We start from the raw sequence: 20,344 nt of genomic DNA, 5'->3' as shown, positions 1-20,344 counted from the left end.
CCACAAAAAGAAAAAAAAAAATCACTATATCAATTCACATACCACTGTGAAAATAATCAGTTAAATAGAGTCAACCAGATAATTGGTATCTCAATATAATCAATTTATTTAAACACTGAATTCAGAGTTGTCTTCTAAGCCAATTTTGTATGTGGATGCTAAATATGTGGTATCTGGGTTTTCTTAAAATGTGTCTATACAACTGACTACTCACTTCCTGCTCAGCTATGTGGAAGGTAACCACTAGATTTCTAGATAAATTATTTTAGGTAGACCTAGGTTTCCTTTGTTTTTCATTTTCTGATATATTAATTTGTACCGATTTCTCATAAAGTCATCTTTAAATAAGAAACCTTCTTTCCATGCTGTTTGATCAGAGAACAATCTAATTATAGAATTGTTTCTTAATGTTACCTACTTCAAAATCAACATGGTAGCTAACTTATAACTTCCCATTAGTGCCTCACAATCCACCAAGATTCTTTCTTATGCTATACTGAATAAAATGAATCAAGGTCTTTTTCTTTTTTCCCTACCATATATCGCTCCAGTCACAACTGAGTGTGTGTGTGTGCAGACAGTTTCATCACTTAAAATAGGTTGCAATGGTTAATTTTATGTGCCAACTTGGCTGGGTCACTCTGCTCAGACATGTCTTCAAACATTATTCTCCGTGTTTCCGTGAGGGTGCTTTTGGATGAGATTAACACTTAAATTAGTGGACTTTGAGCAAAGCAGATTGCCCTCTGTGACTCATCCAATCAGTTAAAGTCCTGAATAGAATAACAGGCTGGCCTCTCCTGAGCAAGAGGGAATTCTGCCAGCAGATGGCTTTAGGACTGGGACTGCAGGATTAGCTCCTCCCTGGTTTTCTAGCCCAGTGGTCTTTAGACTTGAATTGTAACATTGACTCTTCTCTGGCCCCCAGTCTGCCAACCTATCCTGTGGTTTGGGGCTCTGCAGCATTTGTAAACATGAGTAGATTCCTTAATCTCTTTATATACACATTCTATTGATTCTGACTCTGAGGATCCCTGAGCAATACATAGACATTCTCTATTTTTTTTTTTTATTAAACAATGAAAGTGTAGAACTTCATGGTAGCAAAATGTATGTTATTGTTGTCAAATTTATTTCTTAGTATAAAACCAAATGATTTATTTTGTTTCATTTAGTTGTGCTTTGATTGAAAAATCTGTTTATCTGTATTAGAAAAGGATAACAGTTAACATAATAAATTATTCATTAGCTTCAAATTTCTCACTGAAAATATCTCCAAGGGATGGGATAAGAAATGTGGAATAGTGAGTATCCGCCAGTTCCCTTTTGGAGAAGAAAGTGCTGAGTAGCGTCGTTACAGTACAGCTCTTGGCATCTGGTTTTTGCTGCTGAAAAAGTGTTCAAGACTGTTTTAAGACCATTAGATCAACTATGGTCTTGCAGGGGATGCTTCTATTTACGAAAAGAAATCCCTGCAGAGAACGATTGATGCAGGTATACAGAGAAATGGACTTTTGAGGGCAAATCCACTTATCTGTGATTTTGGCGAGTGTCTTGGTGACTGGTTATATCATCTCTCAGCACTTCTCAAACTAGACTACTGAAGTATTCCATGGATATATGGAAAACTATAGGATAAATGTAGTCCAATTTTCTGTAGAGTCAATTTTTCAGCTTTATTGCAAAGATGAATAAAAGCACATGACTGGTAAGTTTAAGATGTTATTTCTTTCTTCCTTTAAAAAAAATAGCTTCAGCAAGTTTATTAGTGGCTATTAGAGGCTGGGGCGTGGTGGGGATGGGCAGTGACTGATAATGGATGTGAGACTTCTTTAAAATTGTTGTTTCATATTGAAACAATCATAAATATATTATTAACCAGAATACAAAAATTGCACAAATTTTACAAATATTCTAAGGAAGGCTTACAGATTTGTGGGTTCCACTGGATTCCTAGTCATCATCTATTTGCCAAAATGAGTTAGGATTTTGTTTTCTATTGCCCACAGCAGTACAGCTTTGATTTAAAAGAAGTATGGTCTTGGAATAGATTGGCTTTGTTGCTGCTCAGGAAGTGACAAATATTGAAGAAAAGAGGTGAGGACCAACTCCATTTGAGAGATTCCATTTCCTTCCTTGAATGGAAAGTGAACTAACTCTCTCAAAGAAAAGGCAGTAGAAAGCAGGAGTTACCAACAGGAGGTTTGTTTTGTTTTGTTTCCTTTGTGGACAGTTTTCTTAATTTTAATTATTTTTTAAAACCTTGGCCGCATCTGGACTCAGCTGCAGCCCACGGGACCGTTGCTGTGGAATGCGGCATCTTTCGTTAAGGCGCACAGACGTTTCTCCAGTTGCAGCGCTTGGGATCCACAGCACTCAGGCTCCACAGCTCTGCTGCCCAGACTTCCCTGCGGCATGTGAGATATTAGTTCTCCGACCGGGGATTGACCTCTCATCCCCTGCATTGGAAGGCAGATTCTTAACCACTGGACCCCCAAGGAAGTCCCTGGACAGAGAGTTTTAATGACACTACGTTTTGCTTTATATTTCCTGTTCCCATAAAAGCTCCTTTTTGGTAGATGTTGTTACTACAGTCTTTATTTCAGTTCTCATTTCAAGAGCTACCATTTATTGAGAACTTCTAATTCGAGGGATCAGTGCAGATTTCCATATTTACTCCTTTCAACAGCTCCATGAGGCAGACATAAATAATATAGTAAGAGGTGTGGATTTGCCAAAGCGGGTGGTTGGGGTACATCGCCACTTTTTGGGTCCCACTATTCTTGTTATCCTGGTTTAACCAGCGAGGTACATTTACTGGGCAGTAGACATGTCAAGGGTGAAAGTACTCAGATTCAGATAATACTGTGCTGTCGTTTTCAAAGCAGTCCATGTTTCATGAGCCTGCAAGAAAAGAAACTTAAGTCATGATCTCTCAGTATTTAGAACACGTCTCATCAATTTATTCTGATTAGCATGCAGATATTCCTGAAAGACTGAGAGAAATGCTATGGAAGAGTAAGATTTGGTTTTCACACTTTCAGTGACCTGTTTACTTAAGTGCTCAGATACTTTGCAGTACATATGGGGCCACAGGGTGAACAAATGCAGTAGAGTCTTGTTACATTATGGTAACTGTCAGTTGATTATAGCAATAGTCTACAATTATAGGCAGAAATGTGCTTGAAAATTTCAATATTCCACAAAGAAGACCCAGTCTACCAGCTTATGTAATTATTTCATTTGCCAAATAAACAAATGTCTTGTTTTAATACCTCTAAATGATGCCTGTTGGAGAAAAACAGGCATAAAACTAAATTCATTATTCAAGCTGGTGTTTTACACCAACAAATGCTAAGCAGAAACAAGCTGATCCTAGTAAACCAGTTAAAATCCTGCCAAGCAGAGTAAGGATGAGACCCAGGCCCCAGCAAAATAAGGACAATTCAATTCCTTTCTGACTTTATGTTATATAAATATATTATTTATATACCCTATGACTGGTGCTAATCAGAGCCTGATACAGTGAAAAGAAAGAATAAATAAGTGAAGGAATTAATTAATTAATCAATAAATTGTACATCTTTATTTCCTAAATTGCAAAATTATAGCGGAAAGTCATGAATAATTGAGATCCTCAGATAATTCAGCAATTTCATTTGGCCTGGAGTTTCAATGTCGTCTTCCGTCAAAAAAGTAAGAATGAAATAAAACTGGGTAATGAAAATTTATTCATTTCTCGTGGGGTGAGAATACAAATAAATAGGATAATGAACAAAAAGCAAGCAATGAAAGAATGACAGTAAAGGGTTGGATAATTATCACAGAGAAAAACTAGCTAGTGAACTGCCAAGAGGGGACTAAAATATGACCATGATCCCTCCATCCACCTGCCCAACCATGTAATAATTAATTCACTGAAACTTGAGAATAATGACCTTGGTGGATAAGACGAGCTCCTTACATTTTTAGTCTAGGTAGGGAGATCAGGTGCACGCAACAAATAATTCCAGGGAGGCATTTGAGAACTAATCACATGTGATCAGCTTGCAAAGATGAGAGAAGAAGGAAGGACAGATGCCTTCCTGGAAAGAAAGAAAAGGCTTCAGAAAGAAGGGGACATTTGATCTTATTCTTGAAGGAGGAGGTGGGATTTACCAGATAGAAACCTCTTCATGGGGAGGAAAGAGCAGGTATAGCTCAGGACAGCTAGAGAGAAAAAAATAGGAACTGGGCTGGTGGTATGTTAATGCCGGTTGCTGCCAAGCTTGTTTAAGAATAGAGATGGTGTCTGTGTATCACTGACCCACTTTGTGCTATGCCTGAAACGAACACGACGTTGTTAATCAACTGGATGCCAATACAAAATAAAAATGTCATTTTTATTAAAAAGGGAGCTAGTGAAGGGCCTTTTGTTTGTAATGCAAATACCTGTTCAACCAGCGTGTTTCCCCACGTATTCGGACTGTGATCTGGCTTCCAGTAATCCTGCAAATATATGTGTCTTTTGAGACGTAGGAACTGGTTTGCTGGGTCCTCCAGTAAAAATGGTGCTCCCAGTACCCCTGTAATCGAGTCCAACAGCATCTTTTAAAGCAACAGCTCACATCTCAGTGTTTCCTCCTAAAGCAGCCACGGCGTTTGCGAGGAAGGACACCTAAGAAGGAAGCTCGGAAACATCTGTGCCCGGGGGCCGCTGGCCGCCCCTCAGTCCTGTGGCATCTTTGCCCTGTCATCACCCTCTGTGACCTGGGTACCACACAGCATGCAGCCAGTGCTGTGTGGTGGATGGGGAGGAGTTTCAGAGTTTCTGTTCATGTATGGGAGACTGCAGACTTAAATTCAAACTTCAGCTCTATCCCTTTTTTAGGCAAGTTGCTCAGTTTTTCTGAGCTTCCTATCTGTAAGGAGATATAATAATAATGAAAACAATAATAACACAGACAATAATAGGCTTACTATAAAGATTGGATAAATTAATAGATGTAAACCACTTGGTTCAAACCCATAACTCTACAATCTTATTTTTGCTTTCTCAGCCTGTTAAAATAGAACGTATCTTTCGTTTTGAAGTAGACTGATCCCCAATCTGAAACTGTAGTTAAAATAGTTAACATTGAAACAGCCTTCTTTAAATGCAAGCAGGCTTGCATTTTCTACCTTCTTCTCACTCTAGAATTGAGAAAAAAGTAATTTAAAAAACCCATACTTCTTTAGGATCTTGAAATTTTAACAGTCTATATTATGCTTTCATTCTTGAATAAAACACAATCATGTTATAAAGGAAGAACATACTCCTGACTTATTCATGGTAATGATATAAATCTGTTCATTGCTTGTGACAAAGAAGCATTTATTATTAATCAAATTGTAAGTAACGTTACATTAGACACTTTATGTCTTCATCATTAACAAGCCTTCATTGACCAATAATCTATATAGGTTAGGGTTACAGGGATCTATAAATAGGAAACCTCCCTTCTATAGGAGAGGGGATGAAGGGTCCAAGATACAAAACGAAACAAGGATACACAGGATTTGACTGTGTGAGGGGGCTTCCCCGGTGGCTCAGGTGGTAAAGAACCTGCCTCAAATGCACCCAGGTTTGGTCCCTGGGTTGGGAAGATCCCCTGGAAGAGGAAGTGGCAACCCACTCCAGTATTCTTGCCTGGAGAATCCCATGAACAGAGGAACCTGGCAGGCTATGGTCTATTGGGCTGCAAAGAGTCAGACACGACTGAGCGACTAAAACTCTCTAATTTCACTTACTTTCAAGGGCGCTTAGGAAGCATTGGCGTACCAGAGCACAAAGAGATATTTTCATGGTCAGAGAAATGCTTAACCTATTTTGTGAAGGGAAGATTATGTCTAGCATAAGGAAAGATTATGTCTAGCATAATGAAAGAAGGGGAAAGTCTTTTAATTTGAAGCTTAAAAAGTGATGTGAACAGAGGTATGACATTAGGAATCTACAAGACCAATGTCTGAAAACAGTGGTTAGAGGTGGCTGGATTAGAGTTTTATATAAATTTGGTTAACATTTATTGAGCATTGTGCTAAATATTATACCTGAATTACTTTATTTACTGGAGTAGGTAGCCCTTCCCTTCTCGGGAGATCTTCCTGACTCAGGAAATGAACCGGGGTCTCTGCATTGCAGGCAGATTCTTTACCAACTGAGCTATCAGGGAAGCCCTTATTTAATACTCACAACAAACCTAAGAAGTGGTACTGTTAACACTTTATTTTGTATACAAGGGAACTAAAGAACAAAAACGTTAAATAATAGGTCTAAGGCCGCAGAGCTAGTGGGAGAGGGAGATAGAATTCTCCCTTCAGAGCCATTGCACTATATTGTTACTAAGAGGGAGGGTTGCTTGGGATCAGATTATAAAAATATTTTGTTTATGGCAAAAAAGGAAATAATCATTACTTACACATTCCTTATGATCTAATGCTTTCCCAAGATTGGCCTTGAGTTCTAAGCAGGATTCTAGTTATCAGCTCTATTATTGCTAGTTTGGTTTGTCAATCTAGTAAGCTCTAGTTCCAATCAGGTATGGAAAATGATAGTCTATTGAGTGGATAAGGAGGATGTGGTACATATACACCAGAGAATACTACTCAGTCATTAAAAAGAGTGAATAATGCCATATGCAGCAACAGGAATGAGACTAGAGATTGTCATAGAGAGTGAAGTAAGTCAGACAGAGAAAGGGAAGTGTCATACGATATCCCTTAAGGATCATATGATGTCCCTTACGTGAGGACGCTAAAAAGAAATGACACAAATGAACTTGTTTGCAAAACAGAAAGACTCAGAGACTTAGAGAACAAACCAGGGTTACCAGTGGGGAAGCGTGGGGGGATGGCATAGTCAGGGAGTTTGGGGTCAACATGCACACCCTGCTTTATGTTAAGTGGATCACCAGCAAGGACCTACTGTATAGCACAGGGAACTCTGCTTAATGTTACGTGATGGCCTGGATGGGAGGGGTGTTTAGGGGAGCGTGGATGCATGTGTACATGTGGCTGAGTCCATCTGCTCTCCACCTGAGACTACCACAACATTGCTGGTCAGCAACATTTCAATATAATAGTTTAAAAAAGAGGAAACCACGGCCTCTCTGGATATTATACATCAGTCGAGATGCCTCTGGGTGCAAAACACAGTACTCCTAACAGGGGATCGAAGAGTGACTCAGACATATTCTCCATTTATAAAAAACTAGCAGTTTGATTTATTCAGTGATTTAAAAGTAAAAAGCAAATGTTGACTTCAGAAGATAACAGTTACTAACCAGCTGCTAGGTAATCTAACCAATACAATCAAAGCAACATGTCTATGAAAGCCAGCCTCTAAGATGATGCCCAAAGATCCCTGCCTGCTAGTATGCGTGTGGTCCCCTCTCTCTCTTAGCGGGGCTGACCTGTGTAATCCCAGACCACGGAGGCAAGGACAGTGTGTGATTTCTGTGGCTATGACATAAAAAGCATTGCAGCTCCCACTGCGCCCTGCTCTTGGAAGGCGTACACCAAGGGCAGTCACCTGCCCGTGTGAGGACACTCAAGCAGCCCTGAAGGAGAGGCCAACGCATCGAGGAAACGCAGCGTCCCACCAACAGTGGTGCAGGAGAACCGCCTGGAACCTGACGCTTTCGCTCCGGTCGTTTCCCAAGAGCACCAAGGCTCCCAGTGGTATCTCTACTGCAACCTCCTGAGAGATCCTCAGTCAGAACCCGAGACCCTCCCAGATGCTGACACTTAGAAATCGTGAAATGACAAGCATTTAATGTTTCAAGCTGCTAAAGTTTGGGGAAATGAGTTATGCTGTAGTAGATAACTAAAACAATGCATGTTAAGCTCTAACTAGTGTCAATATAAACTGCTAAATGCCAGAGTTGAGATTAGATGAGGCAAGTGAAGTCAGTAGGGCATAAAATATTAGACGGAATTAACTGACATAGAAAACAAATGTATCATTACCAAAGGGGATAGTGGGGGAATGAGGGGCAGAGAGATAAAACAATAAGGACCTACTGTATACCCCAGGGAACTATGTTCAGTATCTTATCAAAATCTATAAAGGGAAAGAATCTGAAAAAATGTGTATATATATATATATATATATATATATATATATATATACATACATACATATGTATAAATGACATTTATTGTTGTTGTTGTATGCTTGGAACTAACACAGCCTTGTAAATGAACTATATCTCAACTAAAAATATACAAAAAAGTAAAGAATTCACTCTTATGTTATTTGATAAGTTGCAACCCCATGGACTGGAACCCGCGAGGCTCCTCTGTCTGGGGAATTCTCCAGGCAAGAATATTGGAGTGGGTCGCCATTCTCTTCTCCAGGGGATCTTCCAGACTCAGGGATTGGACCCGGGTGTCCTATATTGCAGGCAGACTCTTTACCCTCTGAGCCACCAGGGAAGCCGCATTTGAAACTAACACAACATTGTAAATGAACTATACCTCAATTTTAAAAGTATAAAAAAAGAAGGAATTTTCTCTTAGGGTTATATACAAATTTTGTTCCATAAGACCTCTACTTGCCTCACCCTAATTCCTACTCTTATAATCATCACTGTGTGGAAAGATAAACAGTAAATAACTCTTGCCACTAGGAAACGCATATTATATTCAGAATTGAAAAATAATTATAAGACGATATATTTTGACTAGATTATCTGAAAGGGCAGTGATGAATTCCGATACTGGAAGGAAGGTCTCACAGAGAAGTTGGTTCTGCATTAAGTGTCAAAGGCTGAGGTTTCCACAGTTAAGAGGAAGGGAGGGGAAGCAAGGAACACACATTCCACACTGAAAAAACTTGGAGAGCCAAGGATCAGAGGAGCAGAGCAAGGCCCCGGGAACTGCTCTGCGTGATGTTGTTTGACTCAGTGACCCTCACTTCGCCAGCATGATTGAAAGGTAGGGTTGTTCGTGGTATAGATGTGTCAGAGTTAATGTTGGAAAGATAAGCTGGAGCTACACTCAGGAAGATCCTACCATCATACCAAGGAATTTGGACTTTACTCTGTAAATAGTTATCTTTTCTGAACAGGGAAAATGATAAGACTAGATGTACTTTTGAAATCTTTTCATTGTGATATCATTTGAACCATCTTTTATTATGTGATTGCGTGACATCAAATATATTTGCAGTGTCATGCAACCATCCCATCTCCAGACGTTTTCATCATTCCCAATAGGAACTCTTTACTCTTTAAGTAATAACTCCCATTACCCTCTCCCTCAACCCCTGGTAACCACCGTTTACTTTCTCTCTTTATGAATGTGCTTAATCTAGGCACCTGAAGAGAAGCCATGCAACATTTGTCCTTTTGTATCTGACAGACTTCTCTTAGTGTTCAGGGTTTATCCATGTTGTAGCATATGCCATCATTTCATTCCTTTTTAAGGCTGAATAATATTGTGCATGTGTATGCCAACATTTTGTCTGTCTATTCACAGGTTAACCTTGGAAAACTCCTTTGTCAGGGATGTGGAGAACAGGTGGTTAAAAGGAAGACAGCAGAGTGAAGACGCAAAGCAGGAGGCTCGTCAAATCCTCGAGCGATTAGCAGGACTTGAACCTGGTAAGTGACAGCAGGAATGGGCAGACAGGATTGATGTCTAGAGAACAGGAAACTCATTCATTCGGACTGATTTCTGTGGATGAACCAGCATTAACATTTTGGTTTTAGCTAGGATGTGTTAATAAGTGCCTTTTCAGATTTCTCTTCATTCTCTTTGAAAAGGTGTTAATTACAGCATTACATGTTTAATGTAGATCTTTTTTCTTTTAAAAAAAAGAGAAACAGAGGTAGTGGCTAGGCAAATAGATCTAATGACATCCATATCTAATAAATATTTCTAAATAAATTATGTTTAGAATATAAATTATAGCTACATAAGAAAGTATAGTAATTGCTTAAAATAATGTTATATGGAACATAACATCCAAAAAGTAAAACCAATTTTCTGTACCGTAATTATCCTGGTGTATTGTACAATAACTAAGAAAAAATGCTGTTACATAAATCTTGGCAGAGAGGCATGCTTTAAAATATAAGCCATAGCTATTTTAAGCTCTAATAATTCTTTCTTTTGTAAATCTCTACGTTTATGGAAAATGTTTCATCTCCTCTTCTTCCCACCTTCCAGAACAAAGCTCCTACCTCAGCATTATGCACCCAACAGGCACCCAATAAATATTAATTGGTGGTGATAATAACATCACCCATGAGAAAGACAGAAAGCAGTATTTATTATCCTACTTTACAAATGAGAAAATTGACATCTGGAAATGAAATGACTCACTCAAGGTCACATAGTAAGTCAGTGGCAGGGCTGGAAATAAAATGCAAGTAATAGAGAAGGGCATTCTATTATCCTCTCTGCTTGAGAAGTTTCCCCTCCCTTTTTCATTCTGTCTGATCAACCTTGAAAGTTAGTGAGAGCAAGATCAGACTTTCGTGTTTGCAAACCTATAGAATACTGCTGGGGATTGAAAATGGAACCCTGAGTTCTATTACTCTTTTGGTTTTTAAATATGTGTGTGTGTGTTTTAATGTAGGCAGTATCAACCAGATTAGTTTTAAACTTTATAATCATAAGCTATGAAAAAAATCTTCCTCTCTTTCTTTCCAGCTCCCTACACACCCTCCTTGCTTTCATCCTGTATTATAGTCAGTTTTAATAGGACCTGTCAAGCTCAACCTATCATCTACACATTTGTGGACCATCTTCTGCAGAAAAGCCTGTATGGTAGAAATAAGGCAGACACTTCAGAATACGGAGATATTTAAGATCACAGCTCTCCCCGACACAGGCCAAGAAGCGTCAGAGACCTGGAGTCTTACTCTGGCCCTGCAATAACTTCGATCGCTAAGCCACTTCTTTCTCCTGCATCTCCATTTTCTGCTCTGCAAAACAAGCCTGGATCGTATGGTCTCCGAGGTCTTTCTCAGCTCTAAAATTTTGAACTGGAATATGTTCATAGCGAATAGGTCATTACCTGAAGATTGCTTTCTCTCTATGGCTTTATATTATTGAAAGTGTATAGAGTATGCTGAGGGGGAACAGCCCCTACTATTGTCGAGGGATTTACCGAGACTTCGTTCTGTTCCAACTGAGACAGATGGAAATAAGTGAAAGGGAAATCAAAATACACCTGGCCAATTAAAGCAATACAAATAAAAATGTATTCACATTATGCACAAATGGATGCGTGCCCATCATGGGTTGATAGGCAGTGTGGACGTAAGGGAAGCTATATAGCACTTCCCTGGAGGTCCAGTGACTAAGACTCCCTGCTCCCAATGCATGGGGCCCAGGTTCCATCCCTGATTAGGGAACTAGATCCCATGTACTGCAGCCAACAGTTCGCATGCCTCAACTAAAGATCCCATAAGCTGCAACTAAGATGTGGTACATCCAAATAAATAAATAATCAATAAAATAAATATTAAAAAGGGAAGCTGTATAGTCAGAAGTGGAAAGACTCCCCATATTGCCATTACCCAGGAGAGGTTGAAAAAGAGTCTTTAAATTCAATAATGGAGAAATGACTAAATGGTCTATATACTGTGCTCATGACTATGAAAATGGCACTTGTAATAGGAAGGGCTTCCTTGGCGTCTCAGATGGTAAAGAATCCGCCTGCAAAGCGGGAGATCTGAGTTCGATCTCTGGGTTGGGAAGATGCCCTGAAGAAGGGCATGGCAACCCACTCCAGTATTCTTGCCTGGAGAATCCCCAGGGACAGAGGAGCCTGGCAGGCTACAGTCCGTGGGGTCACAAAAAGTTGGACACGCCTGAGCGGCTAAGCACAGCACAGCTTCCCCAGTTTTGAGACTTCCTTGCATTTTCCCAGGCCTTTTCTCTAACTTTTTAATAGGCTTTTCTATTTCTAAGTACACGGGGAGAAGGGGGCAACAGAGGATGAGATGATTAGATGGCATCACCGACTCAATGGACATGAGTTTGAGCAAACTCCAGGAGATAGTGAAGGACAGGGAAGCCTGGAGTGCTACATTCCATGGGGTCACAAAGAATCTGACATGACTGAACAAGTAAGCAGGGCATATACACTAAAAAGATCAGAAGGCCTGATGTGAGACGTAAGATGCAGAACGGAAGGGCGGAGTCTGACGGCAGACTCCCTTTCCTTCTGCACAGAGGGGGCTCACTGACAGCTCCCTCTTGGTAGATCCAAGAGGCGTCACTTGGCAGGTCCAGCGCATTTGTCCTTCATCCTCCTGAGCGTGAGCTGCCCTCAGAGGGCACACTTTTTGTTCTGGTTCTACAAGCTGAAACTGTATAGGAAATTTGCCAAATTCTGGGATCCAACTATGTTCCATTTGCCTCATCAGCCTTTCTCGGTAATAAATAATTATGGCTGCCTTCCATAATCAACCCTGATTTATTCCTCAAGCTGATCAAAACCAGGGCCAAGAAGTGGAGTGCCATGTGTTAGAAGGTGTCAGAGAACCCAACAGGTCAGTTGTCTCGGAGCCTCACTAAGAAACAGGAAACAAAAAGAGGAGCACAGACAAGGACACTCCAACCAGTGGTAGCTTGCCATTCCTGATTCACTGTCTATTAAGCAAATGTGAAGGGATTTCGTGGGGACAGAAAGACTGCCAGAGGCAGTGTCATAGGATAGGCCCTGAGTGAGCTATTCCCCTCGGGTGTAGGGGATACTGAGTCCATGCTGACCATGGAGGTAAGCATCACAGTCCTGCCACAAGCTCAAGAATGCTTAGGAATGGGATGCTGGGGGTAGAGCCCTTAAAACTCAGTATAAGAAATTAAGGGGTTTCCTGGTGGCTTAGATGGTAAAGAATCTGCCTGCCATCTTGGGGACCTGGGTTCAATCCCTGAGTTGGAAACATTCCCTGCAAAAGGGAAGGGCAACCAACTCCAGTAGTAAGAATATTTATTATTTACTTTTTTTTTTTTTGGGGGGGGGTGTTGTCCTTAAAATGTTTATGTCTTAAAGAAAAAAAAAAAGATGAAATAAGTGCCCAGGCAATTTTGTGTGCTTGTAAATTAAGTACTAAAAGAAAGTATAAGTGATCATTAAGAATTAAGTACAAAAGAAGATGAGGAGAAAAGAATACACAGATGTCTTGGCAACATGATAAAATTTTCAAAGATCTCTCTGTAGGACAAATTTTATAATTTTGTGACAGATTAAAATACCCATGTTTACATTCATATTTTTAGATTTGAAAATTCTGTAAGTGAAGAATTTTCTTTACAAATAGTGAAATTGTTATTTTTTTTTCCTTCCCACTCTAAACTTTGGTCACCAACCCAAAACTTCATGGTGGAAGATTGAAGAGCTGTATTTTAGTATAAGGTATTCTCTCACTGTGCTGCAGTTCACATAAAATTGAGAAACAGAAGGGAAGGGGAAGGGATAAAGAGATGAGAAATTGGGATTGTGAGGGGAAAATGGTAAAGAAGAGAAAAGAAGGAAGAAGGGGAGAGAAATCAAGAAAGGAAATCAAAGGAAGGAGAGACAGAAGAACGGGGGTTACAAAGGTTACGAAAGGTGAAAAGTCACGGGGAAAGGGGCAAGGCAAACGGGGGAAGTAAAGGCAGGAAAATGAAGAGGGTCAATGGGAGTGAGCTGGAGAAGAGAGGTGCTAACCGCAGCGCCAGCTCACAGCCCCTCATGATCCATCTGTCTGGTGATAAAACGCTTTCGAAACTGAACTTTTGACTCGGGAACTTTGGCATTATTGACGTTACCGTTGCTGATGTATCGAGCACTTTGAAAAGCAAACAGAAACTGGTATCACTTGAGTTTAAACTTCAATCTGTTTTAAGCCACTCTCAGCACCCTGACACACACCCGTATGCGTGCTCCCACGGATGGCCACGTAACTTCCTGGGGAGTATTTCTGAAGCTGGTAGGGCTCTTATTAGTTTTTAATCTTGTGGACAGAGACATCTGTGACTCACAAAAGGCACCTTTTTATGTGATCCAGTCAGTAATGAGTCCTCGGCCACTGCCTACATACGTGGATGGGATTCCCAACCCCAGAGCCATAACTGATGTTGGCATGTGCGTAGGTTAACAGATTTCCACAGCACACAGGGTGCTCAGTGAATCTAGTCACAGGCAGGGAGTGTGTTCTCAATGCTCACTTTCTTGAGAGCACCAGTCAGTCTTAAGCCAAAGTGAGTCGGTAAAATGAAGAACAAAGTCTTATATAATAAACTAAAACTATATCAGGGAATATAGGCTTTCCGAGGAAGTGGAGCACTTGCAGGGATGACGGAGAAGGTCCATTCCTTCTATGCAGAGAAGACGGCAAGGGCAAGGATTGGAGGTGCTGACAGGGTGCGGGGGAAGAACTGTGAGCTTCAAGGCTCTTGTCAAAACAAAAGCAAACAAAACACCTTTCAAGACAAATTGCCCTTGGTTACTAACTCCGGATTGAAAAACAAGAGCTGGAACTATACTAGAGAAATAGACCACAGGCCATTTATTTTTCACCCTGTCTAAAACCAGAAGGCATGCTTGCATTTTATGGATAGATCTGACCATAGCCAACAATATGGGCATGAACCCCCAATTCTTTAATGGATGGGTCAGCCCCAAGTACTGGTTTACTGAGTGAAGCACTTTCCAAATATGTGCTCTTTCCATATTTCCTCCTAATGTAAAGTGGGGCTGTTTCAGGTTTTAAAGTGCCCTGTTACAATACTGCAAAGCTATAATAATTAGAACAGCATATTATTAGCACAAAAGCAGACATATGGATCAATGGAACAGAATAGAGAGCCCAGAAATAAACCCACACACTTACAGTCAATTAATCTTTGACAAAAGAGGTAAACGTGTACAGTGGAAAAACAGTACAGTCTCTTCAGCAAGTGGTGTTGGAAGAGTTGGACTGCCACATGCAAATCGGTGAAGTGAGAATGCTCCCTCACACCGTGTACAAAAATAAAACCCAAAATGTTTTAAAGGTTTAAATACAAGACATGACACCATAAAACTCCCAGAAGGGAACCTAGGCAAAACATTCTGACATAAATTGTAGCAGTGATTTCTTGGTCAGTCTCCCAAGGCAGAGGAAATAAAGGCAGAAACAAACAAAGGAGACCTGATGAAACTTAAAAACGTGGGCACAGCAAAGGAAGCTGTGAACCAGATGAAAAGTCAGCCTGTGGGTTGGGAGAAAAAGATTCACAAACAGTGCCACTAACAAGGGCTTAATTTCCAAAAGATGCAAACAACTCATACAATTCAATTTTAAAAAAAGAAATAACCTAACAACACAGTCAAAAAATGGGCAGAAGACCTATGTAGATAGTTCTCTGAAGAAGACATACAGATGGCCAACAGACACATGGAAAGGTGCTCAGCATTGCTAATTATTAGAGAAATGCAAGTCCAAATCACCTCACACCAGGCAGAAAAGCCATGGTCAGGAAGTCTGCAAATAACTGACACTAGAGAAGGTGTGGAGAAAGGGAATCTCCTAGACCATCAGCGGGAGAGTAACATGGTGTAGCCACTATGGAGAACAGACTCTTAAAAAACAGTAGAATTACCATACGATTCAACAATTGCACTCCTGGACTTCCAGAGAAAACTCTAATTCAAAAAGATACATGCACCCCAGTGTTCATAGCAGCACTATTTACAATAGCCCAGACATGGAAGCAGCCTGTTTCCATCGATAAATGAATGAGCAAAGAAGAGGTGGTACGTACATACACACATATACAAAGGAGTATTACTCAGCCATAAAAAAGAGTGAAATAATGCCATTTGGAGCAACATGCTTGGACCTACAGATTTCATACTAAGTAGATAAGACAGAGAAAGATAAATATCATATGATATCACTTTCTTTGTGGAATCTCATGCAGGAGGGAATATATGTATACTTATGGCTGATTCACATTGCAATATTCCCTGCTGAGGAGGAATATGCTCAGTTTGGGATTTTTCTTTAAATCGGTACGACTAGGAAGAGTTCTTAGTTATGTCCTTGTTTGGCTCTATTTTCTCAGATAAAATTCCCCAGCTCTCTGACTTCTGACCTTTCCTTGTGGAACCAGTGGCTATGATTTTGGCCCTATCACTTTTTTAGGAGGAGTTGTGTGCGGTGCTACCTATCCGATGCCCCTGTGAATCTGGTATTGACCACTGCCTGACTGTGTATCTTGGTCATTTAACTTCTCTAAGCCTCAGTTTCCTCTTTGCACAATGAGACTCATAACACCTATTTTCAGAGTGATTATGAGAGTTGAACTAAGGTAACATATGGAAAGCCCCTGACACACAATAAATATTTAAAATAGTAGTATTAATACTTGCTGTCTTATTATAGAAGAAAGCAATTCTTGACCTAAATGCTAAAGAGAGGATTTTGTTTTGTTTTTTAATGAAATTGTGACACTTGGACTTCTAATTCGCTGACCGGGGAATCAGCCCCAAGGTGTATAAATTACTATTTTGAGAAAATCAGTAAAATAATTTGGGGACTCTGCTCACAAATTTAATTACTTAGTAGGCTCTTCGGCATTCCCACTAGGGAAATAGATAATGAGATCTCTTCCCTACTTACTTCAAATTAAGTTCTAGACAAAAGTAATTTATTAGACAACTAATCTGTAACAGAGAAAACTTTTTTTTTAATAATAAAAACAAACTTTAAAAAATTGTTGTTTTCTTATGGAGAGAAGAAGGGCTCAGGGAAGTGCAGATGAATAGGCTATGTTCTTAAATGAAAAATGGGGCATGGGTGGGTGGGGAAAAAACAAAGAAAGTTGATTCAAGCTGTTATTTCCTACTTTAGAGCTATGTGATTTAGAAAATGTCAGTTGAACTAGTTTTTGGTGTAACAAATAAATCTAGTTCTACTGACTGCAGTCTCCTCCAATTGAAGTAGTAAAGGCTTCTTTCCTGAGATCTGAAGGGTTACTCTAGCAGTGTCAACATCCCTCCATCCTTGGATTCTGATCCTCAATTTGTTCTTTCATGAACTTTGACTACTTAATTTTACTTATTTATTTTTCTATCAAGTACAGCTAGTCAAAACAGTTGTCTTTATAGGTAAACATACTCTCTTTTCAACTGGACTTAAAGTTAATTCCAACTTGTTTTTAAAGAAAGTCTATAAAAGTCCATTTACAGAACCATTTTCTTTTTTGGCTGGTATTTTTGACCCTGCTGTGTTCACAGATGGAATGTGGACCAATAGTAGTGCTTCTGGCCTTGCAGTCATCCACTATCACCCACTCTCAAGTCAATTGTGTGGATGAGCAGTCCAGGCAAAGCATTGTACCATTGGATTATAATCAACCTCTTAAATGGAACCAAACTCACTTTCTTCATCTGGAGGTGTGGGCTGTAACTGGGTATGGCTCTATATGCCTTGCGGACAATGGCTTAAAAAGAACTTTGCTAAAGTTTGCCAAATTATTTGTTTAAACATGTCCTAAATGCAAAGTTCAATATAGATTATTAAAACTCTTTGTCAAAATTTTTCATATGCTTAGGAATAAAGGACCAATTATGCACACATATATGTGTAAGCACACATATCTAGGTTCATACTCTAAATATAGGTATGTATCTATAACTATTCATCTGTGTGTGTATCTCAAGGGAAATACACATTTCTTTTGGTTGGGTCTCAAGCTTATAAAAGTAGAAATTCTGATTTAAACATCTTCATCAGAAGTGTTTGTAAATTATAAAGATTTAAGCATGAAAATAATGTACACCTTTCTAAGTATTTGCGGTTTTGTGTACGAAATGACCTCTCGGTTCAATTCAGATATAAGGCGCTGAGTTACTGGGTCAGTCTGGCAGCATATCATCTGGCCCCTGTGCCTTCTGTGCTTCTCTGAGCTACAGCTTGCCTTAAAGGTTAATGAATTCACACTCTCAGAGGACCTTGAGGTTTCCACATAATTGTATCATGTACATATTCCATTTTCTAAAAGGCATTTAAAATTTTTCTTTGTTCAAGGACACAAGAGCACTTCTTTAGAGGCAGCAGTTAAATAGGCTATTTAGCAATAGTGACAGATTAGTACATAATTAGGAACGAAGTGATCACACATACAATTAACACTAACATGTTCAAAACCGCAGCACGACACAACAGTTTGGCTTCCCCAATGTTTTATAGTTGGCCTATGAATAAAACATGCTTGCCCATTTCTTTAAAAAGTCAAAAGAGGTTATCTATCAGTCTGACAGTTGTAAAGGACATGATAAAGAAAAAAAAGAAATAGGTTCTTACCTATAAGCAATGTTGAACACAGGGCCGCTTGAAGCATTTTACAGGCCATGATCCTGTTTTGGAAACAAAAGACTTATTTATTTAAATTTAGACTGAGCAGAGCTTTAGGGCATACCGGTTACCTTCCAAGAACATGAAGAACTTCCTGCCTACCTGAAGCCCTATGACCTCAGTCAGAGAGACTGTTGCTTGAGATGACTTTTTATACGACTCCTGCCTTTTTACCCTTTGGACTCTTTGGACTGACTTTTTACAGGCTGTTCTTATATGGGCCATGTATTTATTTACTAACTTTACCATCCACACGGACTAATGTAATCTAAAAAGCCATACCAAAACAAAACAAAGAAGGTGAAAAACTGGATCATTCAGACCTCGCTGGGGGATATAAAATGGTACAGTCACGTTGGAAAACAGTTTGGCGGTTTCTTATAAATCTGAGTATACAATTAATTCCCATACAACCCAGCAATTGCACTATTGGACATTCATCTCAGGGAAATGAAAACTTATGTTAATACAAAAACCTGTATAAGGATGTTCCTAGCAGCTTTATTAATAATAGGCAAAAACTGGAAAACCAGTGGAAACAACCCAGATGTCTTCAAGAGCTGAAAGTTAAATGCGTTGAGGTCCATCTACACCATGAATTTCTACCCAATAATAATTTAGTGAAAACTATTGATAGACACAGCAACTTAGATGAATCTCAAAGGAGTTATGATGAGTGAAAATAGCCAATCTCAACTGGTTACTTAGCTGTATGATTCCATTTATATAAGCCTCTTGAGATGACAAGATTATAGATTAAGAACATCTTATTAGTAGCTAGGGCTTAGGGAGAGAGTAGGGTAGGTGTGTGTGGGTGTAGAAGGGCAATGCAAGGGACGCTTGTGGTGATGGAACTATTTTGTGTCTTGACTGTGGTGGTGGATATGTGAGCATAAACGTGATAAAATACCATAGAACTAAGTCTCTCTCTCTTGCACACACACACACACATGCACATACACACAAATGAGTACATGTGAGGCTGGAGAAATCTGAGTAGCATTAGTAGATATGTCAGTGTTGGTGTCCTGGTTGTGATATTGCACTGCACTGTAGCTTTGCAAAATGTTACCTTTGCGGGAAGCTCAGTGAAGGGTGCCCAGGATCTCTCTGTATGGCACTCTTACAAGTGCAAATAATTCTACAGATCAAAAAGGAAAAACTTTAATTAAAGAAAAAGGAGTGGTTTGACTGCATGGTAAATTTGTTTGTTTCCAACAAAGCAAACAAACCATATATCATTTAATACAATGAGAAAATCAGAACACTTTTCTCGCTTTTATTTTTCAAACAATTCCCTTCTTCAGTGGTATGATTAACAGTTAAGTGAATAAATTCATTATTATACAATTTACTCTTAACAGCAAACTATGTACTTTCCTGTTTACTGGAAGTTTACAGAACCGCAGGAGAGATTCTCCTCCCTTCTCCTCTTCCTTTGATCGCTCAACTTCCAGGACCTAAAATGAGGAGGGTGGGAGCAGGACTGGTCATGCTTCCCTGCATCATGGTTCTGTGTGCACATTTCAGTGTTCCGGAGTAGATCATGCTGCCTGAAGGCTGGGGCTGCATCTTGCTTCTATGTGTATGCCTTCGGCACCCACCAGGCACAGAACCTTTCATACAACAGCCTCATATAACAGCCCCCAATAAACATTATTGAATTTAATTGAATCAACCAATTCATATTAAACCTAACGGCATTAAACTGAGTCAGCATTTTCCTGCACTCTTCTATCAATATACAGACTTATCCTACTGGCGGCAAAACAAAAGAAACAAAAAAACACAACGAAAATACAGCAGTTCTGTTTTTATGTTAAGCTTAAACAGTGTTCCCTATAACTTTCTCTTCTTATGATCTATGAAAAAAAGTCAGACCCATAAAAATTGGTAATCTTAATTATAGAGGCATGAAACTTTCTTTGAGATGAAATTTGAATATCTGTATTTGAAAAATAGAAATATCAAGCGACATAAAT

The 20,344-nt window shown here is 39.5% G+C and overlaps 1 protein-coding gene across 1 annotated transcript; it reads right to left on the bottom strand.

The window, feature by feature from the left end:
• Positions 1 to 2,580: 2,580 nt before the first annotated feature.
• On the bottom strand, positions 2,581 to 18,536 carry C31H3orf85 (chromosome 31 C3orf85 homolog). Its single transcript, XM_061134421.1, has 4 exons — positions 18,465 to 18,536; positions 18,312 to 18,364; positions 4,432 to 4,565; positions 2,581 to 2,904 (listed from the first exon to the last, which is right to left on the bottom strand). The coding sequence occupies exons 2-4, from the start codon at positions 18,358 to 18,360 to the stop codon at positions 2,815 to 2,817; spliced, it is 273 nt and encodes a 90-aa protein (XP_060990404.1). The 5' UTR covers positions 18,361 to 18,364; positions 18,465 to 18,536; the 3' UTR covers positions 2,581 to 2,814.
• Positions 18,537 to 20,344: the final 1,808 nt, after the last annotated feature.

Source organism: Dama dama, chromosome 31, assembly GCF_033118175.1.
Source record: "Dama dama isolate Ldn47 chromosome 31, ASM3311817v1, whole genome shotgun sequence".
In the NCBI taxonomy this organism is placed as follows: Eukaryota; Metazoa; Chordata; class Mammalia; order Artiodactyla; family Cervidae; genus Dama; species Dama dama.
Note: the sequence above shows the minus strand (reverse complement) of the source record. Positions and strands in the feature narration are given on the sequence as shown.